Source organism: Ostrinia furnacalis, unplaced genomic scaffold, assembly GCF_004193835.3.
Source record: "Ostrinia furnacalis isolate ACB-3 unplaced genomic scaffold, ASM419383v2 OfSCF1913, whole genome shotgun sequence".
Classification (NCBI taxonomy): domain Eukaryota; kingdom Metazoa; phylum Arthropoda; class Insecta; order Lepidoptera; family Crambidae; genus Ostrinia; species Ostrinia furnacalis.
The window spans coordinates 1,062,576-1,089,193 of record NW_021132152.1 but is presented as its reverse complement, the minus strand read 5'-3'; the positions used below and the strand labels follow the sequence as shown (position 1 = coordinate 1,089,193).

The window sequence follows — 26,618 nt, the reverse complement described above, 5'->3', positions numbered from 1 at the left end:
GTTCGGTTTAAGTATTTGTTCATTTTATTGCGACAATTACAATGCGTTTAAATGGTAATATACTTAGATTATCTCTAAGTCGTCCATAAACCTTTTATAGACTGATCCACCTTGATTGCGGCTGATGTCACCGACTTACGTGCATTCTCGTACTTGTTGCAAGTAACGCAACGAAAAATAATTTACTTGTTATAAACTTAGGTAGGTATACCTACCTATACCTACGTAATCATTAGTATCTTACTTATCTAAGGCTGAGTTGCACCATTTTACTTTAACTTTGACAAACGTCAAAAACCTGTCAAACTCCATACAAAAAGCACCGGTTATTGTTATTGTTACGGTTAAAATCCACCTAACTTTGACGAAAATCGGCGTTTTTTGTATGGAGTTTGACAGATTTTTGACGTTTGTCAAAGTTAAAGTAAGATGGTGCAACCCAGCCTTAGTGATTATAGTGTTCTCACTGGGGTCCTAGGTTTGTGCGTGGCCGCTATAGGGTCTTATAACATAGTTTGGAGAGAAGGTGTCACTTACTAGGTAAAGAGTTCAAGTCTGATTCCAACTCAATTGGAAAATATTTCCCGGACGTTTTCACAGCCGTAGGCTTCATATATTTTCTAACATGTTAATTTCTTCTTTTCAGGTAAAGTGTGTTGCGCAAGTGATCCGTGAACGTAACGCTGTAAGTGCAACTCGTTAATTATGAGTGTTTCCTACTACAATTTTAGTTACGCGTGTGCGTACGCGCAAGTTAGTTTGAACATTGCGGATAAATCTAAAATAGGCGCGCTTTTTACTCCACTAGGCTGTAGCCACCCACTGCAGCCAGGAAGTTGGGATTTACGGGTTTGTTTATTCATATTTTGTTCTTTGTGACTTCAGTTTTGAACAACTAAATTGATTTTGATAAACCGTCAACTGATGACGTTGATTGGCGTCCCACTGTCTCTACATTCATCGTCATTTTATCCAATTACCTTAGCCAATGAGCATGCTCTACTCCCGTTTCCTCAGTAGCTACTGCCAGCTATCTTCTTTTATTCGTTGGTCCATCGTTAAGGAGGGAGAGTCATGCTTTTTGATGTAGGTATGTTGGAGGAGAATTAGGTTACCTACGTTCAGCAGTGATTTCTTAACGGAAATCTTGAGATATGAACTATGTTAAGCTACAAGTTATTATCCACTGTCTTTTAGTCTTTTTTTCCAAGAAAGTACCTTACAAAAAGAAACTCTATAAACTCTACAATCGTGATCGTTTCCTAACATATTCATAAAGCTCATGTCTAGCTCCTACGTGAGCTTTATGGTCGTGTATATTTGTGTACCTGGCGTGTACGTGACTCCGGGATCATTTGGATCACGAAACTGGGAAATATGAAAGGATATACTCAGACTTAGGAGAAGTATTTAGTAAACTTTATGATGCTGAAAGATTAATCGTAAGTTGGTTATTAAATGTGTTAGATTTCACTAAATTCCTGTAAAGTGGTTTGAAAAATGAGTCATATGAAAATAATTGTTTAAAGATGTCTAACTTTTTCTATCTGGATCTCTCAGAATTTCATAATAGAGATTTTGGGAACTTAATCAAAATTTCGCATTTTAGTTCTACAAGTTGTAGATTGTGGAAAATTTTATATTTTGTTGTAGTTATGCTCATTCATCAATGCGTTATTTTTATAAACGCAAATAAGTACGAGTATACATGATTGTTAATGTTTATTGCATAGATAGTTAACCCACGTCATAGTCCACCCACAAGGTGGACCGACGACATCATAAGGTAGCAGGGAAGCGCTGAACGCAAGCCGCTACCAATCGATCAACATGGAAAGCATTGGGGGAGGCCTATGTTCATCAGTGGACGTCCTATGGCTGAAATGATGGTGATGATTGTATAGATAGTTAGTCTTTTAAGTTGCACTACGAACATTTACTTGCAATGCCTGCAGTTATTAAACGATGCATCTTGTGCATAATGAGGTCGGCCTGCAGGGTCCATAGTTAACCTAGGCATATAGGCGCACTCGGGTGACCTAGACTATTCTGGTCCACAATGGCCGGTCGGATTTCTAGCCCGGTCCGACCGGTTCCGTCATGTCTTAGGAACACATTCTGCACTCACATGCCAAGCGATTTGTTACTAAGTAATATTGTAAAGAGGTGAAGTTTTGCAAGTTTACTTGTGGAAGTAATCTCTGGAATTACTTAACGATTTTGAAAATTCTTTCGCCCATCGACAGCTGCATTATTCTTAAATGGCTTAAGCTATATTACCTTTTTTAATTTAGCCTTAATACCATAAAAATAAGGCGAACTTAATGCCATAAACGTATTTTTTGCAAGTACCTACCCTTCGGGTTAAACAGAAGCTTCTTTCTGTCTCAGACCAAAATTAACGCGTGCGAATCTGTGATGCGTGCTGTGCCTACCATGAGTTTACGTTAGGTGTGCTCGCTAGCGACTGCGTAAAAAAATGACATTTAAATGTATGACATATTGTGCAGCGCCCCTAGCGGCTACTTTCAAGAAATAAAATCTTCATAGAATTTTTTGACGTATTCGCTAGCGAGCTCACCTAACGTAAACTCATGGTAGGCACACTGCTTTATCCTACCATACGTTTTTTTAACTCTCTAAAGAGAAAAAGTCACTATAATTTGTTTTTACTTTATAATGGCTAACTAAACCACCAGACAGACGTTTTCCTGTCTTCCGAAGAATCCATAAGAAAAAAGCTCTTTCCAAAGCTTTCCGGGGAACTTTTTCAATTTCACTTTCTTTAAATGCTGAACTTTTTTTTAATGTTACATAGAATATTAATTTGCACTGTTAATTTATTAATAGGCAGTTTAAATGAAATTGAATAAGCTTTCCATCAACGATGCTTTACTTATCGCAATGTTATCAAATATGCGTGGGCTCTAAGCCCGGGCCATTTCTCGTGTGGGTAGTATAAGATATTACAAAGCCCATTTTCTGGTTTGCTTGGAAGTAACATTAAATTAGCAAAGTTATACTTGGCATTAGGTGCGACAAAATCTTACTCCCACGCTATAATGGTATTTAAATCACTTATATGTATTATCACATTCATGTAAATAATAGGTTTGAGAAACTTATTATGTGTTCAATGTTACACTTTTCCGAAGTAGTTAGGTACAGTTGGTAGATAGATGCCTATCTGAAGACAATTGTAGACTGTGGACATTCGGTTTCGAGTCAAAATCGTGATTGTTTTCTCTACTTCTTCCCCACATAAGTACTTTATTTATTTTAATCTATGTCTTTGAGAAATGCGTCTAATTTGGTGGTATTCATTTCCACTTGCTCATGGGAATCTCTTGTATACACCTTTTTCATGACCTTCCTAGTGTCATAGGTTCATTTGGAAGTTTGGCGCCAGGTATCTATTTACATTATGATAAAAGAAAGTTTATCTTCATGACCGTGACATTCGGAGCAATATTATTACTGGTGTGTGACAAACAAGCAGTAAACAACTCCAATCTAAGGAACAATCGCGCTGGATGACGTCAGTTGCGTCTGAGTTATTGTATTTTATCTCCAAACAGATTTTCTTTTGTGTTTTGTTGAGAATAGCTTCACTTAGCATAAATTCTAAAGTAGGTTTTAGGTTCATCCTTAAAATATATTTATGAGTTGTTTTTTTCCTATTAAATAACGAAGTGGTTTCTTAAATTCAGAATTCAATTTCCAAGTAGGATCAGCATGAACTTTTTATATTCCATCAAGTTCTCGAGTGTCTATTGTTCAATAACTACTAATTCTACTTTAGGTCTGCCTGTTGGCTAGTTACTAGCTAGCTACGGCAGTTGAAGATAAGGTAGCCAATTCTCTGTATCAGATGAAGCTCGGTTCCATCTCCAGTTGTCAATTTTCATCAGGTGACTCAGGCCAAGATCTTCTTGTGGGTGAAAATCACACATTATCCACACATTCTTCGAGCCCTTGAAGTAACTAGTCCAGCTAGGCTGCGCACGCGCCTACAAAGGGACAATGGGCGCGACCGGCCCGACTGGTAGTGTCAGGTTACTTGGCTCTTGTACATTTGTTTATGGCTTAGACTTAGATTAATAAAACCTAGATGGATAGTCTTCATACAAACGCTTCGTCAAGAGTGAGGCAAAAATCTTATGTCATTAGTGTCAATTTTGTTGGGGAGTGTAGACAGTGAAGGCGATTTTCCCGAAAGTAGGGAAATTTTTAATACGTTTTTAATTATTTTATAACTAACAAAAACAAAACGCATCATGTACTTACTTATTTATTGAATTCAAAGTACCTACCTAATTACAATAAGATAAATCGACTGAAAAGTCTCGATTTCATAAAAAAGGAAGTGTATTTGTACGGCGAACAATTAGGAAATAAATTTTCTTGTTACTGGTATCATTCCCATATTTAATTTTTGAAAGCCGAATTCAAGCAAAATACGCGTCGAATCGTAGTACTTACTTATGAAATGTAACACTGGTCACTTTCTTTAGTTTTTCTGATGTATTTAGACACCCTTTCACAGCACAAACCGTCTTAATTAATTAAAAGTCGTCGGACGTGTTTACCAATTTTTCACTTTGACAGTTCATGTGACGTTTACGAGTAAGCCATTCTGGCTTACTAAAATCTGCCTCACCTTTCGTGCACTGACTATCTATCTAGGTTTTATTAATCTAAGGGCTTAGATGCGCAGAAGATAGTCTTGTGTAAATAAACAAAAGCCATTTTGTTAATGCTTGTTTTAATACTGCAATTTAAGATACTAAATACTTAAATATTTATTGCCAAACACAATTCTGTAATTAAGTTTTACAATAATGGACCCTGTCGGGCACGCAACTTAAGGGCTCGGAGAGAGGAAGCTTAAGATATTGCTACCAAGCGCTAGTACTGTTTACCTCTATCCTTAGGTCTATAGAAAGTGTTGTTATAATGTCTCCACTATCTATTTTAGATGTGTTATGTTATTGAAAACGTGTAGGATTAGAAAATATAACTCTACATTTCTACTACGTACAATGGTTCCGAACCAACGAGAGACGACTTACCTCTTTCGTTATTTAGATATTAATTGGCAAAACATGTTAAAACTTAGTAGGTAACCCTGTAATAAAGTCTGGTAAAAGTTATAGTAGGTAAATGGTGTGCCTTTATGAATTAAACAGAATTCCAGTTCATTTTACCGAAACAATGCACAGTATGCGCACAAACTGCAAGGAATTCGCTGCATTATCACCACGCCCACCGACGTCTTATCAGTGGTTCTTAATTCTTATCAGTTAGAGTTGAAAATGCTCAAAGAATTTTACAAGAAAACTTGGCAAAGCTCTCGGGTCAACAGCCTCTCGATCGCCATGCTCGTACGTGCGGTCTCGCTGCGGCGATTTTTTGCAACATTCCACCACCCAGTTTGGAGTTTTGACATGAAATGCAATAATGACGCAAGGAAATTAGTTCCTGGCTTAATCTAACAGGAATTTTGAATTTTATCGAACTTTAGTCACGGTTCTGACATCACAAATTTCTTTGTTGTTTGTCTGTCTGTAATTGGATTGCATCGTATAAACTATTACCACCCTTTTCCATGAAAAACCCAACAGTTAATAATACGAAAGTTTACTTATGTCGTACATTTAAATTCTTCAAGAAATTACTATTCCAAACACGCAACGAAAAGAGTTTTCCTACAATACTCATATTAAATCTATGAAATACGATCGATTGTGTTGTCAAACGATCGTAAATAATTCGGCGTAGCTAGACCGAGTCATTTCCCTTGCTAATTGTCCGCAGCCCGCGAGGGTGTACTCTGTTATTTGCATTCATTACTGCAACATACTCATCCTTTGATATCATAATATGTTAATTGCATTACATTGTATTTAAAGTCGAAATAATATCTCTCAATGGCAAATTAAACTTCGAACTCACGAATACAATACGATGTTGGTTTGAATTGTAGAGTCAAGTTTATCAAATTTTAATTATAGGTACTTACTAGTATCTTTGACTGTTTACTGATCACCGACTGATACCAGGTCTGTCCATCTTTCTCATCAATCCTTATTTATTTATTAATAGGTACAGTACATTTAATACTACTTGTTTAGTAAAAATACAGCTACAAATCACCTACAAATCTATAAACCAGTTACAACTGCACACAACTGTGCCTTAAATAAATAAATAAACTATGCCTAATAACTTAAGTGCTTAAAATCATCACATTTCATCAGATGAGCCCTAGGCCAAGAGCTTCTTCATTATAGATTAAAAACTTATCTTTTTAGTCGTTACGCTCTTGATAGAGAACAACGTTGTCGTCTCATGAGTTAAGTTTGTATATTGCTCGCCTTAAAATACCTCCATCTGTCCACCTAGTCGCTCTAAATATGGGTTCTCTACATTCCTGAGATTAAAGGGAGATTCTGACATTCTGTCGCATTGTGTGTAGCTTCCGGGCTTAACAAGACTCGATTTTTGCTATGTAGAGCCAGAGATTTTGTTTTTGTTTTAAATAAATTTTGAGTGTGTGAATAAAATTAAATTCAATAGCTCTTAGAACACTTCATCAGTAAGAAGCACACACTTATGTGCTTGTAATGTTTGCCTAGATTGGGTCAAGGTTCTTCAGCTTTCTGCTTTACCATATTTATTTATAGTTTCGTGCGTGTCTAACTAAGCATTGACTCTGTTTGCATGGATATGTTTGTCTGTGTATATGTATGAACTATTAATCATAATTATGTCTTCATTATCGTGGAATTCTAAAAGTTTGAGTTTATTTTTAGATACTATAAATTCCGAGTTATATTTAGACAAAGGTCTGACAAAGTTTGTGAATGAATGTGAATATAATGGACTTTTTTTTTAATTCTGTTTCGCTATGTGATTGGATTCTATAGAGCTATGTGATTGGTTTGCACTTACTTAAGTATTGTCTATTAATAGGTTTTTGGGACCCAGTGCGTCCACGCGCACTGTGAGACCTCATAATAATGTTTGTGAATACGCTTTGTCTTACCCTCAAAATCTATGATCGTGGCTCTTTCAATTAGTAGAGTCATTGATGAGTTATCTCTCTTCGTTAAACTGTGCCTATCTCTGAATATAATATCCCTCACGTATAAAACAATGAAGCTATAATTTCTATAGATGAAGCCACTGACAATAACTAGTGCATCATAAATCTTAGCTTTTAAGGACAGACAGTTAGCCGGCCGCTACTGCCTTATATGTAAACGTAAATAAGAAACCTATTTAAGTATAATACCTAAGTAGATATGTCGGCGAATCGTGATTATAGCTAATGCTATAAATCAATGAGTAAGACATGTCAGTGTTTGTTTGTACTCGTATCATCTTAAGCATTCAACCTTCATCTGGCTTTTAAAACCTTTTCCGTTTCAGCCAAATCACGTCCACTGCTGGACAAAGGCCTCCCTCAAGGATTTCCATAATGAACGGTGCTGCGCTGCCCGCATCCAGGCTCTTCCCGCGACCTTTACCAGATCGTCGGTCCACCTAGTAGGAGGCCTGCCCACGCTACGTCTAATATAACGTGAAATCGTTACAGTTAGTCAAAATGAGTTTAAACCTACCTACAGATAAAGCTACTAGAATAAGTTTCCTAATCGCTCAAGCTTATTTTGATGACCGTGTGGACCGGTAAGCTCACGGAAGACTACATGGACACCGGTTTAAATCCTGATAGGGGAAAACTTTAATATAAAATCTAATTGATAGGTAAGCTATGCTTAAAGTTATTGGTGTGATTGTTGCATAACTTCTCTAAGGATTGAGGGATAAAAAACATTTTAAAAGCTTTGGCCACACATAAATACTCTGGAATACAACGTACCAGATAAAAAAGCACACGAGAACTGCACAAACTTTGCAACACGTATATTTAAGATTAATTTATAAGAGCGAAGACGCGAAATAGTCGCCTGTATCAAAAAGGATGTCTCAATAAGCTTTAGGCAAAAAGCTTTTGTGTAGGAGACAGTCTAAGAGCTTTTGCGTAAGCTCTAACGAGACCGCGTCATTACAAAAGTTCGTTAGCGTTACTTTCTCTCCGTTTCATTCGTCAATAGTTTCACAATGATTTATCAATTCTTCTTGAGTTGGGACTGCTATAAGATAGTTTGAAACATAAAATTTTGTAATAAGATAAATCACAACTATTGTATTTCGTTGCTTAATTAATTAAGCCATATTTCGGAACATTAATTAACTAAAAGTTAATCGTGCAAAAGGTTACGAACTCTACTCGTAACTTGGGTGTCTTTACATTAATTTTCTTAAAAGTAAATAAATTTTGCTGAGTAAACGTGTTCCATCTTAAAACTCATTTTCAGTATCTACTGAGATTGAGGTCAAACGTACACTCGGCTTAGTAAAAGATCTCTTTAGGGTATTTTCACTTATTAAACAATAATTTAACTTGATAATGTTTTTTTGACAGTTTGCAAAACTTATTTTTATTTGTTTTTTTCTTACCCTATCACTTTCACTGAAGTAAAGGTATCATTATTTGTTATTAGGTAGGGTTGTATGTAGGTCACCACCGTCTGTTGCGCAGCTCCCTAAGGGACTCGCATCAGGCCCCTGGTCAGACAGAGATGGGTGCACCAAATACAAAGGGATAGAAAGGGACAACATACAATTACAGCTGATTTTCATCAATTCTCGGAATGCCCCGAAATTAGTCGAATTGCGTCGGAAGTGTTATGTTTTGATGAATGAATGGAGTAGTTGTTACCAATGAACTCATGGCAAATTTCAACGTGTACCTTAATTACGAGTACATTCGGTTAATTGAAAATAAATATTAAAAATCTTGTCATCAGTTACATTTTTATAGATTTCGTCGTTACTTTTGTTTTTAAGAGTTAGGTGAAAATCGTTTAATAGGTACGACGATTATGTGTGGCTTAGGATTAGGAATAATATTTAATTAAGCCTAATCTATAGATGGTTACAAATTTAAAGCAGGTGGAAATTAAGCATCATGTTCATGAGGACATTATGTTACATTAAAATAATTAGTATCCATCTGAGACAAAAGCTACGTATGATTGTAGCTCTAGCAATCACGAAATGAAATGTCAAATATAACACAGTCAATATCTGACGACAGGTAAAAGCGGCTTAAAAGGGAAACAATACTGGCAGTGTACAAGCGCTAGACGTTGCCATGGGACTGAAAATACCTTTCACTACTAGAATAATAGAAAGCTAGCCATCATGGATTGGACCTACCGCGACGACAGGCTGTAGCTAGAGTAGGTACAACAGAGCAAACTACCATAATAAGTCACTAGAACTCCGACTGATTTTAGACCTATATCCATTAGTCCATATTCTATAGGGGGAATTCGTTATTTTGCCGTAGAATTTTCTTACGTAAACTAAGTAGGTACATAACCTACATGTAACTTGAGAAGAAATGATGGGATCTACACACACATTGTACCTCTTATAAAGTTTTATGCAATAAAAGATAAATTATGTATAATTCTTCTTCTGCAATACTAAATACCCAAATCAAAAATATTTAAAATTGGATAGGAAATTACGTCGTGTGTTAAAACGATAAAAATATAATACAGTGTGGCATTAGTAAAAAAATATCAACGACGCCAACAACTTATTGAAGAAATTTCATATCAGGACAATGAGTACCCACACAATATGAATAAAATTACAATGGTACAATGTGCATGTGGATTGAGTGATCCTTGCTTCAATCTTAACAAAAATCGAGGAAGTTTTTCTTAAAATATGTTAAAACATTGCGATGAAGTTTAAAAATTTGTTAAACCTAAGATAAAAATGTTATGGTCAATAAATAGGAGCACTCATACCGCACGCTTTAAGAAAACGTCAATGTGTTTATTTCAGAAAATAAAGCCTTTCCACTTCTTTTTTTAGTATTGAAAAATTGTTAAGATTATGTTAAAACTATTAACAAATTCCGAAATCCCTTGCACGTCCCGTTCCAAAGTTATGACGATTATTTAGGATCACTCACACCGCACACGGGCCGTATGAGTGCTCTTCAAAATCATGACTATTTAAATTAATAAATACGTTTTATTTCTGTTGGGAAATGTGTGCAAACTGACGAGCGAATTTGTTAAAGAATAAGTGTGACAAAACTTAAAAGCTGAAGGAAGAAATTAACCTTTATTCTTTCCTCCAATATGCCGTGTGAGTGATCCTTACTTTTACCTCTATCTGCTCATATGTAGTTCGTAGGCAGACTGAGTTAGTATCTAAAATTGTTAATCGTTTTTAACAATTACTTGGCATATATTTTGCTTTTATTAAGGCCATAATTTAAGAAATATCAGGCTTAGATGATTCCTAAAGGAAAATGTTGATTAGGGTACATGTATATGATTTTTTATTTTGTGAGACTGTTTCGATTCATCAGAAGTTTTCCTAAGGACGTGTACGAGCCAATTGAAAGCTCTTGCTGGACGTCGATACCAGTCAAATGACGATTTCATAGAGAGGTTGACATGAAAAAACGGTCATTCCTCTGCGATGTGCACCGACGCAGTTCAGAACTTGGTCTCGGGGTAAAGCCACCAGTCTCCCGAAAGCGTCTTAAAACTTTCGAAACTCAAGACTGGCTTAAATGTGGATCTGACGTGCGACAGCCCTGGCTGAGCCCTTCTTGCAATAGTGCAACGATTACAATTTTAGATACTAACTCAGTCTGCCTACGAACTACATATGAGCAGATAGAGGTAAAAGTAAGGATCACTCACACGGCATATTGGAGGAAAGAATAAAGGTTAATTTCTTCCTTCAGCTTTTAAGTTTTGTCACACTTATTCTTTAACAAATTCGCTCGTCAGTTTGCACACATTTCCCAACAGAAATAAAACATATTTATTAATAAATAGTCATGATTTTGAAGAGCACTCATACGGCCCGTGTGCGGTGTGAGTGATCCTAAATAATCGTCATAACTTTGGAACGGGACGTGCAAGGGATTTCGGAATTTGTTAATAGTTTTAACATAATCTTAACAATTTTTCAATACTAAAAAAAGAAGTGGAAAGGCTTTATTTTCTGAAATAAACACATTGACGTTTTCTTAAAGCGTGCGGTATGAGTGCTCCTATTTATTGACCATAACATTTTTATCTTAGGTTTAACAAATTTTTAAACTTCATCGCAATGTTTTAACATATTTTAAGTAAAACTTCCTCGATTTTTGTTAAGATTGAAGCAAGGATCACTCAATCCACATGCACATATGGTACATTATCTGAATCTGCTTTCAATATATCATGTCATGGAGCAGCCGAATAATGTTGAATACTTATCCAGGTCAAAGTACTGTATGGGGATTTATTGTCATGGCAACTGAATCAGTTATTAACTTATTAGTCATCAACAAAATACGTTGATCCTGCGTTATGGTGAATTTATGGTGAATAAGATACCCTGGATGACGCTAGATGTGAATTGGTCTATGATAATGGATTCTCTACCTTGTCTATTTCATTTATAATAGGTATAAGTATAGAACATTCATCCTATTTAGAAAATGAGATGGTATGTTTTGGTAAACATTGGAATTATTGATAGCGCTCCAAGAAAAGTTTTCAGTGACATCAAATTTTCGAAAGGACATAATTTAACCCCAATCTTATCTGATGTTACTTTCATTTATAAATATTTATTGGTTAGTTTGAATACTATGGTGGTGGATAAAAAACCCCTCACATCTATTGTTATAAGTTGAAACAATGAAAAAACAACGTAAATATGCTACTCTACTGCGACTGTGTAGGTAGGTGCATCATACATTTTTCATCACCCACTTTTCATTCGATCCGATCACTTCCGTGACTACCCGCCATAAAGTCCTTGTTTCAGGACTTGATTAATAACAGCTCATAAAAAAGGAACACGGTAAATTCAGCTCTACATATTAGGGAAAACATTTGGATAAAATAATAAAAAAAGAATAAGGGCTACCTTTTTCTTTTTTTATTATTTTCTATTGACGTTCATAAGTGCCACTTGTGGTCTAAACTGAATAAATATTTTTGATTTTGATTTTTTTGATTTTGAAATCCAATGAAGATTATCATCCGTAGTATGACTGTTACAGGAAACCTAGTATGTTCAGTGTTATTATGATATAGGGATGAGTAATAATTTGGATTTATTAATGAAAAGGGTGGACTTTGCTAGAACTTAAAATCAATAGCCAATTACAAACTGAATCACAGATAAGATAAGAACAATGAAAATATTGTAGAGAACATTACATGGTTTATTTACCTTGACAACGAAACAATAAGGAAAAGATAACACTGAAATTATTTTGCTACCGGCCAATCATAAAATTTGCGATACAAGGCTATACATGAAACCAAGGAAAATAAATTTCAGTAGGAGTATGTTAGATAGAGAACCGTCGAGAACAGTTTCACAAAATTAAACTTTGCTGTAAGTTACATAAAGATCCATTTGCGGACGAAAGGCTTTGCGGGTCGGCTGCCAGAGTACCAGGGCGGCAGCAATGCTCGAGAGATCGCAACAGCCACCGGAGGCTTCGCCGAAGCTCGTCTAGCCCACGTCTACAAGCGCACGTGGCTGCGCCGGCGTACTGCGCTGCATCGCCGGCCCGCGGCCCACAGTATCGAGCGAGCCTCCGCGCAGGACGGTCATGTTGCCATGTCTGACGGCCGCGACTCACCGTCGCAAGCCGGTCTCCGCGACCGCGTATCCTTCTTCGAGAAAGTATGGACAGGACAAGCCGGCCACGACACCGTCGACGCCGCCATCGACGTCGACGACATCGAGCGCCGCATAGAACAGCGCAAGAGGCGCCCCGAATCCCCCAGGATCGAAGTTAAACTTAAGCAAACCCGTGACACTGAATCTCCGAGCAAAAGTTATGAGAGTACATTCCCTAATTTGAAGTTACGTCATGTGGAGCCGACGGAGGAGGTGGAGCGCTTCGAGAGGCAGGTCGAAGAGGGCGATCTTGCCTCTGGCATGCGTTTCGTCAAATTCGAGCGGGTAGTTGTGAAGAAAACTGTGTCGGAGAGCCGGCAGGAGCGCGCCGAGTCGCCGCAGCATGAGTGGTACTCGGAGTACAAGCACCAGGCGCTGCACACCGCTCCTCGCAAGGACTACATGAGGAGCAAATCGGAATATGACTCACACATCGCAGAAATTCGCGGTGAGTTGCACTAGTTATGCTAATATTTTGCGTTTTGAATCAAAATATTGAAACTTTGATAAAAAAGAAAAAAAGACGGAATGAAGTCGGTCCGGAACACGTCGATATTCGGCCACACTTAATTATTAAGGTTAAAGGGTCGCGGCGGCGACCTTTGTCCGTAAAAAGATGTAAACAAAGTTACACAACACCCACTTATAAAAGTTGTATGTAGTAGGTTATCATTAACTACAATTACAAGAAAATAATGATAAAGCGTATGGAATTTAGTACACTGATGCATCCAAAGTACTTGGTTGTAAAAAAGTAAAATAAAAATAAACCAAAAACATGAAAATAAAGACTATGTACTTTAGGGAAAAATTACAAAGTACCTTACCTTCTTTTACACGATTTACTCGTATCTTCATTAGTTTACAAACAAGAAGGGAATCTCCGTTGAGAGCGAGATGAAATCTGATAACAAAGGTCGTTGAATTGTTATAATAGTGATAATGTAACACCTGTGTAAGACCTATCGATATCAAGGACATACAGCTACCGGCCGATGAAGATTTAACTGACCTATGTTTCCATAAACATTTAGGCCAAAAAATGATGTGATTCATAAAAAATGTATTGAAAAAAATTAAAGAAAGTAAAAATTAAGGAACTAACAGTTCCACGTTTGAAGTACCTACCTAATTACTCGAATGTAATAAATAATCTTTTTTATTTTCTTTATTTATCTGTTTATTCATGCATGCATGATACACAAATGTAGAATTTTCACTATTTTATCGCTTTATTCGTATTTTTCAGACTGGCTTTTCCAATTGTATTCTTATGAGTGGAGAGAATCTAAATGCTTTTAATAAAGTCTCGTCTTTTTATGCAGCTAAAATTTATTTAAATATGTGTTACATAACGGATATCATATTATAATTATCTTAGTTCCTTGTGTACCAGATTTATGCATTTTAAGCATTAAGAACGTAAGCCCCGACGCAGTAAGACTTCAGATTGGCTATCTAAAATGCATTCTTTGGTCCCATAAAAACTAAGGTGTATAATGTACGAGTATATCTGTTAATAGGTTAATCTGTGATATATCATTAGCACTAATTGCGAAGAACGATGATAGGTTTTGCAATATCGCTATAGTTCTTAAGATTTGGTGAGAAGGGTCAGTTTTGTATGCAAAAAACTGTTTGTACTCGGATATCTTATCGTTAATACTTCAGTCGAGCGCAGCGATAAAAAAATTGCACCTGTAATTGGGTGTAATGGCTGGTGTTTTTCCTTGCAAATATGTCTACACCTTCGTTGCGTGTGCGGTGCGTTATTAGAGTGTTCCCCATCATTAAGCCTATAATTAATTAGACTAATATCATATCTGAGCTTTGGATCTGTCTGCGCTGATTTATCTCCCGGTTAAACTGCAAACTGCAAAGCCGCCTCTATCTATCAGTCAAAACCTCTTCCGACAGTTAATTTTATTACTTCAAAAACAATTGAACTCCAAACGAAACATATTAGACTACTCTACATAATATTATTTAGCGTCATTTATCTTTGCAGAAGTTATTCATATTGATAAGAATTTACTGGCAATGTCAATATCTTGTTTCATAATAATAAACATTTTCGAAGTGGTGTCTTGGCTCAAAACTGTTCCCAGCTTAATTAGGAAATTGCGATTTGATTATCTGAAAAGAAGTACAAAGTCGTTCTGAAGTCTAGTTAATTCCAGACACGTAAATCAAACATAAAATATTCAATTCATTAACTTAACAATATTAGATACATAATTTATGCATAATAACCCATGAATGCGTCGTCTAAATATATTGTTTCCGCTCGCAAGCAATCAGTTGTAGGAAAAACAGTCGTTTTATGTGTTTTTGCAATTGATCGTGAAGTCACGTGACGGGTGATGTCATTAGCTCATTACGGCGTTAATTGACGACGGGAATCATCACGGGCTTTAACTGGACTGATTAACACATTCTGGCTGAATAGGGAAATTATTTACACTAAAAAGAGGTACAGTTTGTGAGTTTATTTGTAGGAATAAATATCTGAAAGTACTGCGCTGATTTTGGAGTTTGCGGAACTACTGAAGCGATTTTGAAAATTCTTTCACCGATAGAAAGATAGGTTACAATATTTTTGAGTGACAGAGGCTTTAAAGTCTACGCAGGCAAGCCCTGTGCAGTAAATATTCTTGGATATTTCAAATCGTCGCCATCTAATCCGGTCACAACTTGATCAGTATGAGGAGTTTATGTAAATTTTTAACCGTCAAATGACGTGATGACAATGATGTCATTCTCATTGTCTTATTAACTCTGCGTTTAATTGGGCCTGATAATAACAATTACAGCTGTAATAACTCTATTAAATGAATAATTATTATCAGTAGTTAAGCGTTATCGATGTTTTTTCTGTTTTTCCGTTCTTACTTTAAGGGTTTGTTAGAGAAGCTGTTAATTGTTATCTGTTAATTTGCAAGTAGAATATACAATGCATAAAGGACAATGACCAAAAGTGGTCCAAATGTCCACCACTAATGAGACCTATATTGGCTTATAGTCCATTAAATAGAGATTAACTTTCAGTATGGGACGAAAAAAAAATAAGCTGTCAGTAAAAAGTTATGACCGTATGAAAAATTGTAGTAGTTTACGCGCTAATCTCAGGAACTACTGGTCCGATTTGAAAAATTATTTTTGTTATAGATAGCCCATTTATCAAGGATGGTTTTAGGTTATATAACATCACCCTAAAACCAATAGGGGCGGAGCAGCGACCACCCGACCATAATTCCAATATTGATGTCTTTCTTCTGAGCTTATTTTTTTTTCTTTTAGCGAGAATCTAACATGGCACACTAAGCGACATGACATAACATGTATAGATTAATCCAAAATGTGCGATAAATAGAATGTTATCAAGAAAATTTTTCGGATGAAAAGGTAAAAAACATGACTTTTCATTCAGTCATAACTTTTTACTGACAGCTTATTTTTTTTTCGTCCCATACTGAAAGTTAATCTCTATTTAATGGACTATAAGCCAATATAGGTCTCATTAGTGGTGGACATTTGGACCACACTCCATACATTTTTGGTCATTGTCCTTTTAACTTTCTACTTTTCTTTAAATCAGGAATTAAATCGGCACCTTACCAAGTAACTCTCTATTTACATTTTGTACATGAGACAAGGTTCAGTACTTCAGTTCAATTACAATACCTGTGCGCACGCGCCGGTGCGTCGCAAGTGGTACTTACTCGCCTGACTGAATCTTCATATGTGAGAATAGTCAGAATCATATAAAAATATCACTTGAACAGTCATATCTTTCGCGTCAAAATTTCGTTTACATTTCGTTGATTGTGGTTATCGAAGCACATTTTCTTACAAAATCAATTAGTATTTCCTTCAATTTTTGGTAAGTATAGGTACTAGATATAGCTTTAGCCTATTTTCTGAGCTGAGCTTTATGTCTATTATGGATATAATTCCACGAGTCATTCGGAAACGGACACTTAATTTTTAAAATATTTTTCCAAGATTAACTCGTTTCTCCATAGTTATCTGCATCCGCATTCACCGCCATAGCATAGTGAATCGATCGGCCATCGGTGTGACCGCAAAATGGGCCGCAGCCACTTTACGGCGCAGTTACGGTAATGCCCCGGTTCTCGCCGCATGCGCACCCTAGCCACAAAATAAGGAGAGAACAGATGTCAAGCTACATTACTCTTCTCAGCAAGAGCTGATATGTAGTTCCAAAGAGGTTTTTGAAATCTCGGAGCTTGTCACCAAGTAGAGCAAGTTATTTGGGACCTGTTTAAGTGCCTTGACTGATAACTTTCTTAAGCTGCTTTCGGGGACTGGTCAATCCAAGTTATTCAAATTTATGTATGCGAGTCATTTCTACTAGTATCTTAATATGTAAGTCTAGATATTAGCACGTCACTACCTTGTTTAATATACCACGCAATCTTGTATACCCATTCTTATAAGATACACCATACAAGAATGCATGGTAAATTCAGTGAACTGCTCCTGAATCGAATGTACCTACTACTACTACTACTTATACAGGGTGTTGATTTCAATACTCGCCATATTTATTTAGGTGATATATTATGACTTACATAAACGCATTATCCACCAAAAAAAAAATTACAAACGAAAGTGGAATTTTTAGCGAATATTTTCCGTGCAACATCAACTGTACTATGGCTCGCAATAATGCAATACGTTTACATTGTGGCACCCATCGAGCTACGCGGATCGCTCCGCTTATCATGTTGGATAGTCTACTGAAGCCCTGAAGGAAGCCACGTAAAGTAGGTAGTTAGTGTAAATAGGTATTTTTCTTTGACTAACTAAAGTTAAAGTTCGTTTTAAATTAGTTTGCTGTTTCCTATTTGTGTGTGAGTGTATTGGAGCGCTTTCCGCCACTACCTACCGCGACGGCGGGAGTATTTTCTACACAAAATTACCAGATTATTCACTTCCTACATTAAAAAGGAATCTCCTTTAAGTTTAGAGCTAGTATTTATTTATATTAACCGGCAGACAGTGGTGACTGAGTTTGTTGCGGCGCTTCTTCTCAGCACTTGCCAAATGTTGGTCTCGAAGCGCTGGTAGGGTAAAAAGATTATGAGACATGTAGAGGCTCCTTAAGAGCAAAATGACGATTTGTAAGAACTATTTATTAGTCTAAACAAATAAAGAAATTTTGACTTCGACTTTGACTTTGCCGTTGATACTTGACTTGACTGATAAACCATTTGAATTTGGATGCAAAGGGGTTAGAGTAATGCATGTATCGGACATGACTCATCGTGATCATCACCAGGTTATCAGTATCCTCTACAGGAGCACGAGCACCCTTGTTTACCGAGACAAATGCAGGATATGACGCTCCACACCCAATTTTATTGTTGACGGACAAGTCTAATAAAAAATAAATAAGGTCTCATTATTTTTTTGTCCTTTTGGCCTGTGCCACTACGTTATATTATGCGGGAAATTGATCGAACACGCACAACGAAGTATGGGCAACACACGGCGAAACGAAAAAATCTGCGTGTTTATACTATGTATCTCATTCGAGCAATTTCCCTCACATTGCAACTGCGCCATAACAAGAGCTTCGACATGAGCTCCCCTGGCTTACCTGGAAGTCTTTAAATAGACTTCGGACGCAGGTTGGCCGTAGTAAAGACAATCTGGTCAGGTGGGGATTCTATCAGAACTTGTGTTTCTTTAATGAAAAGACCGATAGTTAGCGAGATAAGCATTTATTATTCGGGTTCTTACACAGACACATCTTGTTCGTACATAGCCGGAAGAGGGAAGAGCGTTCTGCCGGAAACAGTTAACTTTTTAATATTTAATACACTTCCAAAGATAATATAATCCTAACACTCCCTCTCAATTACAAGTTAGGCTTTAACTTTTAATTGCAAAACAAAATAATTTTTATCTACTAATAAAAACTTCTAATAACAATATTCCACTTATGTTTTAGTATGGCAACATTAAAAAAGAATTTGACATTTCAGAAACTGACATTAATGACAACTAGTGACACATGCAACTCACTTCACACTGTTCTATTAATGTAAACAAAACTTTAAATGAAATCACTACAAAACTAATAACTTCTCACGAAAATAACTGAACTTGATATTACACAGTGATTTAGTCAAAATATCTGACGTATTTTCGTTTGTACTTACATATTTGACACTTACAATATTATTACAAACTATGTCTTTCACGAAATGAAATTTAATGTCTATGTGCTTCGAATGTCGAGTGTTTTCACTGTTCATCACCATTTTAATCGCACTTTGATTGTCCACATATAACACTGCATCACTTTTGTCTTGAAAATCGATTGCAAGTCCCCTCACAAATAATAGCTCGCTCACAGTCATAGCGGCGGCGACATACTCTGCTTCCGCAGTTGAAAGGGCGACAGCTTGCTGTTTCCTGGATGACCATGATATAGGATTTCCTCTGTGATAAATGACCATGCCACTGACACTTTTTCTGTCAGATTTATTACTGGCCCAGTCTGCATCTGAAAAGGCTGAAATAGAATAAGTGTTAGTGTTATCTTCTTTCTTCATATAGGTAAGTTCTCTGTTTTCAGTTCCCTTTAGGTAACGCAGTATCCTCTTTGCTGCATTCCACAAGCTTCCGCGCTTCCCAAAGAAGAACGGAGGCGCCGGGGTGAGCCTGCTCGCCTCCAAGGCGAGAGTGTCGCCAAAGAAGACCCAGACTATCCCAAGGCTGGAGTTGCAGGCAGCAGTGATCGCCACCAGACTCGCGGTCTCCCTGAAGCGGGAACATCGGTTGCGGTTCAGCCGGACCTTTTACTGGACCGACTCCAGCACCGTCCTGCATTGGATAAGGAATGGCGCCAAGCTCGAGCGACAGTACGTGCAAGTAAGGTTGGGAGAGATCCAAGAAGACTCCGAACCCCAAGAATGGCGCTGGGTCCCCACCGAAATGAATGTCGCCGACGAGGCGACCAGGAAGAAACTGGACGGGGAGGTCATAACGACGACTTGGCTCAACGGTCCCGAGTTTCTGAAAGACCCGGAGGCCTCATGGCCTGAACTGGAGGAGCGAGCGGTGCACACGGCGCAAGAGGAGCCACATGACACCCTCATAGACATGAGCAGATTCTCCAGCTATGAGAAACTTGTGAGGACGTTGGCGTATGTATTGCTCTTCATCCAAAGAGTGAAGACGAAGAGCAAAAGAGAACTGGACGTGCAGCACCTGGATTGTGCTGTTTCATTATACTGTGTTCTTGTAGTACCTCTATATCTGCGGCCTCTGCCTCGTCCTCGGCTTTTGCACTCGAAGGATTTATGCCCTTTTTTATGGCATGTATAGCATTTGATGACAAATGAAGATTGTGGTTCTGTGCTACTATATTCCCTCTTTATCTCATTGTCAAGCAATCTAGACTTTACGAAGTCGAGCCTTAGCTCTTGGTTTACCGTTTCCATTGCTGTTATTATTGCGTTGAATTCCTCTCCCAATCCAGTTAAGAGGTAGCTGATTTTTTCATTTTCTGCAATTTTCTCTCCTGACACTTCTAATTCTCTTATAAGATTGTCGAAATTGGCGAAATATTCTTCTAATTTTCCTGTATGTTTCAAAGTCAATAACTTTCTTCTTAGGCATATTTTTGATATGACCGTGTTTCGTTGGAATGTGTTTTTCAAAACTTCTAACATTTCTTTCGCGCTTGTGCTTTCTTTTATCAGGTTTAAGTGTTGGTCTGTCACGCTTTGGACGATGATACTTCTCGCTTTTGCATCCATGAGTTTCATCTTCTCATCACAGTCTACTATTTTCTTTATATCCAAAACTTCTGTTAGACCTTTTTCTGCGAGTATGCATTTTATCCTGAAAACCCAGTTGTCGTATGCCCCTGCACTCAATTGCGGTAGCGGCGTGTTACTACTTGACATCGCCATTTTTATATTTCACAAATCCGCTTTTTCCCGAATAATCTACAATTAAAACTTTCCCTAACTCTAACTAACGGGCGTCTGGGCCCATAACCTATCAGAACTTGTGTTTCTTTAATGAAAAGACCGATAGTTAGCGAGATAAGCATTTATTATTCGGGTTCTTACACAGACACATCTTGTTCGTACATAGCCGGAAGAGGGAAGAGCGTTCTGCCGGAAACAGTTAACTTTTTAATATTTAATACACTTCCAAAGATAATATAATCCTAACAGATTCTTGGATGGCTTAAACATGGAGTGCAGGTGCGGTTTTGTTCCCCAGTCGATGAAGCACCTGATGTCGTGCCCTGAGTGCCCAAGCAACTGCACTCAGGAGGATTTGATGAGTGCTGCTGATAACGCCACTCTTGTGGCGGAGTATTGGCACGGTTTTGGGCTGACACTGTGAAGACACACGAAAAGAAGAAGAAGAGCTTCGAGACCAAAATGCAATAAGCTAGACTTCTGCACTCTCTATATTTTGTGCCATGGTGTCGGGTAGCTGACGTTTGACCGCAGCGCGCGCGCACTTCGCGCGGCCGCAGCCTAATGGCTTGTGACAACGACTCGGGGTTTAATGAATGAATGCACGCTGCACATTAATAAGAGTTAATCAATCAGGTCTCTTTACCGGCATCTGGCTCTGATCTGATGCCATTTTACTATTTAAAAAAAATCTACCGAATTGAGAACTTCCTCCTTTTGTTGAAGTCGGGAAGTTTTTGTTTGTTTCGCAGGAAACGGCCTAAGGTCACAATATCATGTGTCATGCTGGTAGTTTTCCGATATTATTCAACAAGTCAAGTTGGTTGTAAGGAATACTATTCCTCGTGGCTGAAAAAAAGGCGAATCCTAGATGTAACATATCAATTATCCTGCAGCTATTGAACTATAGCCTATTAGACTGGTTTGCACCATCTTACTTTATCAGTTAACAAACGTCAAAAATCTGTCAAACTCCATACAAAATCGGTTATCGTTAAATTTAGATGGTGCAACTCAAGAAATCACAATAATACCAACATAAAAGAACTTTTCGAGCCAAATGTTGGTCTTTAAAATACTACATATTTTAATTCCTTTCAAGTAAGTAAAATCAGTTATGTAAAAGGTCCTGACTTGGAAATGAACCTTTTAAGGCAAATCCTCGCATTAATTAATAACTAACTCTCGCGAAACGTGACAGTTTCAAGTTGGTACAAGATATAAGTATGACATCATAGCGACTATTCTCGGGCGTGATGTTAACGGCTTGTTATCACCTCCCGTATCGAACCATTTCATTTGACCTTGCCATTGCTTTGATTTTGTTTCATAATGTAATTACTGTCAGGACGATAAAATTACTAATTACTTGATCTTAGGTTACTGCCAGTTAGTTGGAGATAATTTTCCTTTCCTAAATATGGTTTGGAGATATAAAGATCACAGCCCTTATTAGCCAGATTTTTTTCTCACTGCGACACTAGTTTTATAAGAAAAAAGAATCACAACCATTAATTTTAAGTAACAAATCGATTTAAAGGTTAACTATTTATTACAAACGCCATTTTAAGAAAACTGGATTTAAGAGTCAATTAATGTCCCATGTTTTGAGAAGTTTTAACATGTTTTTGTTCTATTAATCTAGAGCTGTGAAAACTGACCCCTGACCTTTTCTGATGTAATAATAATTTGACGCTACAATGATACAGGAGTAATAATAGAAGTCCGAGGTGACATCTCAATGGAATAATAATGATTTTCAACAATTGACGCTTTATGGGAATAACGTAGGGTGGCCCTAGGTACGAATCCGGAATTTCAGTAGGTACATTCGGCTACAAGTGTTTCATGATTTGATTGACAAGCAGTAAAGTCGTAGGATCGTATTTGGCCTTCATTGCAATTTAAACTAATTATCGGTAAAATGACAATTTATATTTGAATGATCAAACGAACTTACCAAGTGAAGTTCGATCTAAATTATCCTGTTTTCGCCGAAGAGATTTAAGTTACCATGTAGTACCCCTGTACGACAAGCCAATCCGCACACAATATTCAGCGCAGTAGTAGTAAAAAACAAAAGAGCGGGCAACCCCACCCCTACCACGCTGTGGGCTCGGTGTCCGAGCGGTCTCATTATATTTAGAGAAGAGATGACATTGACGTTTACCTCCAGGGAAGAAGATATAGAAATCTTCGGGTTGGGAGGGACCTTAAATCTCTTCGGCGAAAACAGGATAATTTAGATCGAACTTCACTTGGTAAGTTCGTTTGATCATTCAATTATCCTGCTTTCGCCTCCGAGATTTATTTTACCATGTAGATGTTTAGAGCATGGATCAATGTCCATGTTAAATGGTTAAGAGAGTAAATGTCAATGTACTAAATACATAATAAAGCAATATTTTTGTATTATAATCGTATTGCATCACTTATTCATAACAATAACAAGTATCACGGTCTCAACAAGATTTTGTTCATTATAGAGTATTATTATATACATTTATTTGTACTTCTATTAACTGTTAAGTACGACTACTGATTGTAAAAAGTTGCCAAGACAGTTGACAGAGCATCCTGTCTATCCAGCACACTGGCTAATTGTATCAACGTTGACAGCGGCGCAAACCGCAGGCAATACTGCCGCGTGTCGCGTGCTGTGTGGGCCGAACACCCTCGTGTCGACACTCCTTTCCTATATTTATCCAGTTTCATCTCAGAACTGAGCTTGACGACGGTAGTGGTTAACACCGAATCGATCACAGTGACTGCAAGGCTAACACTCTGATTGTTGTAAAACATAAGCTCACTTGCATTTTAATTAATAAATAAATAATGTGGTTAATTAAAACTTATTAATTTATTTGGATACAGTTTGACCAGTATTCCAAAACAGTATTAATTTGGATTCCAAGTAACACTGTTGCGAGGAAAAAGTTTGGTTTCTATTTAATAGCACCTTTTAATAGCAATCTTTTGATTCTTGAAACCTGACCTATAAATTATATTATTTATTTAAATAATTATATATTTCAATAAATTATATGATTTCACTAACGATATTGCTAAGCGGTGGTTATTTAATGTTATTATAGGATGCACCCGACTTTAGAATATGCTAAGAAAATAGAGTAAGGTAGGTACAATGATGTAATTGAGCATTGTAAAAATATTTATTTGTCAGTCATTTAGTGTAGTGGTTTCAAAACGGACTACTATGCCGAGAGGTCCCGGGTTCGATCCCCGGCCGGGCAGAAATTGAATTGATACATTTTAATTTCTGTGATGGGTCTAGGTGTTACTATGTATAATATGTACTTATGTATATAAAAACGGTATTTAAGTATGTTTATATCCGTTGTCTAGGACCCATAGCTTTGCTCAGTGTTTGGGACTAGGAGCGTAGTGTAAAATGTCGAAGGAAGGATATTTATTTATTATTTGCGGAGTGTATAGCGGAGTCTGGTACGTTTTGTTTGATCCACGACTGCCAAATACAAAACTTACTGCAAAGGAAAGGTAAGCTTAAATGGGCAATATGGTACTACTGATGTACCTGTTGCCCCAGCATTCTATTTTTTTTTTTTTTTTTTTATTATTATTATTTTTTTTTTTTTATTTATTTTTTTTTTTTGTGAAAAAACGTATTAACGTCTAAAAAAAAAATGGTCGCCATTCTAAGGCGAATTAATTGGAATTAATTCATGTTAATCGTGTAGAAATCTCTACGCCAGACGATAAAATATGAATTATGACTAAATATCAAACAAAGTTCAAGAAACAAAAAATAGGTTTATGTCATGTACAGAAACCAAAGCGTCTAACATTTTCTGAGACAATATTAAACCAAGTTCCTACTCCGTGTCTTTATTCAGACACCTTGATTCAGTCAGCTTCAGTATTATGACTGTGATGATTGAATTTTTATAATCATGCTAAGAAAAAATAACAAAATACTAATTCTCAATTTATACTTCATAGAAAGGGAAGAAAGACTCATTCATTATTATGAGTTTGTGGCAGCGTTATCAATTCGTAAAATAAAATCGCATTATTTTTTGGTATTATTAAAAAATGTCCTTAATCTAAACTAAAGGTTACAAGTAGTGGTAGTACTGGTAGGTACCTACATAATACATAGTTTATTTTATGTGGTTGATTCGTTCTTTGACTGACCAAAGTCCACTAGTCCGGTTGTTATTACAAGCGGCCCGATTTATTTTTTGATGCGTCAATAATTTTCTATTACATTGATTACAATGTAATTATTATTGTGTTATATTTATAAAGGCATAGTTATTATCGCTTTAACGCATAATAAGATACTTTGCTTGTCTAAAAGATTTAGCAAGATAAGAAATGATTCAATGTATTTCATGATGTCGCATCTCTTCTTATGAGAATTCTAACGTTATACATAAATAGTTTATACGAACCAATTGTAAAACAGTACATGGAGTTAAAACTGACCTTTTTTTTTTTTTTTTTTAAATAAATAATAATAATGATGATGAAGCCTTACTTTGTAAGACTATCAATAGTATTATTAGCATTAATCATACATTGATTAGTAGGTACAAACCTACATAATAATGTTTTTCCAATACAAGAAAAAAATGACGTCATCTTAAGTACCGATACCGATACAGTTTAAGGAAGCTCTTAGATTTTATCTATTATTTATAGATACAAGCTGGTGAGACGTCATGAATAAAAAAATAAACTTTGTAAAAATATCAGGGCTAAAGAAAGGCCGCAAAGAGACAAACAAAAATGTTGCCTGTTTGTTCAGATACAAAACAAGCATCCGTTAAAATAAGACCATAATTCTATTTGCTTTTCAGTGGCTATCGTGTTTATGTAATAAACATATTATATTAGTAATAAGTTTCTTTAAACCATAAATGAATCTTTTGTTAAAAGTTTAATTGCGGTTAAAATATCATCCCTTTTGAAGTGCTTAAACCACATAAACTTTGTTTAGCATCTTATATAAACGCTATCTAAGTCCACCATCTAGGAACATTTTTTTTTTTTTTTTAACAAGTGGGTAATCTCAGAATGTACTCGTGTTGACGGATGCGATTAAGAATATTCTTAATATCAACGTCTCTGCGCCGACGTGTATAATTATTTGTTTGTATAATTAATTATGTTTACTCGCATGGTTATGATGATTATGAAAAAAATCATCTGGGTTCGATTCGGGAATCGAATAGGTATCTCGGTACAATAAATTCTGTAACCGGATAATATGTACATTGCATTTAAAATAAAAATATTTTAAGCGGCCAGCACATACCTGTACATAGATGGCGCGTCGTCTAGGGACGCGGGTTACCTTGGTGTTCTGGTCGGTCTTTAATGGCGCTTCCCGCGTTGCGCTGGCAGCGCTGGGCATGCGGCGGCGGCGGCGCGGCGCTGCGGCGTAAATAAAGGCGCCTGCGCTTGTGGAAGGCGGCGTGGTTGCGCCGCGGGCGGGTGATAGGTCTTAGCCCATCATACCATACAGCAGGGCGTAGCTTGTCGGTACGGCCTCTGTATAAAGCCTCGATTCACACAGTTATGCGAACGGCTAAAGCTTAATTATATATTCAGTGCAGCAGCCTGGATTAGTTGTCATATCAAATAAATACCTCTTTTCCCGTTTTAGAGGATTATAATGAGTTATAGTTGTCGACCGTCGATGTAATTGGTCGACCGACCGGAAATGTAGAAAGATCTTTGTAAGTTTCCAACAAAAAAAATGTGAGACTGATAAGTACTCAAAATCACAATGTCAGTTAATATGAGTCGTTGCATAGAAAAAACGACATATTGTCATACTTCATATATAAAGTAGGCATTTAT

At 36.8% G+C, this 26,618-nt stretch overlaps 1 protein-coding gene across 3 annotated transcripts in view; it reads left to right on the top strand.

The window, feature by feature from the left end:
* The first annotated feature begins 12,435 nt into the window (after positions 1-12,435).
* Positions 12,436-26,618, top strand: part of Msp300 (Muscle-specific protein 300 kDa) — a 152,430-nt gene continuing 138,247 nt past the window's right edge. For all 3 annotated transcript variants that reach the window (XM_028306328.1, XM_028306327.1, XM_028306326.1), the window contains exon 1: positions 12,436-13,243. In XM_028306328.1, the coding sequence (XP_028162129.1) occupies positions 12,733-13,243 (511 nt within the window). In that variant the 5' untranslated portion in view covers positions 12,436-12,732. The remainder of the gene's footprint in view (positions 13,244-26,618) is intronic.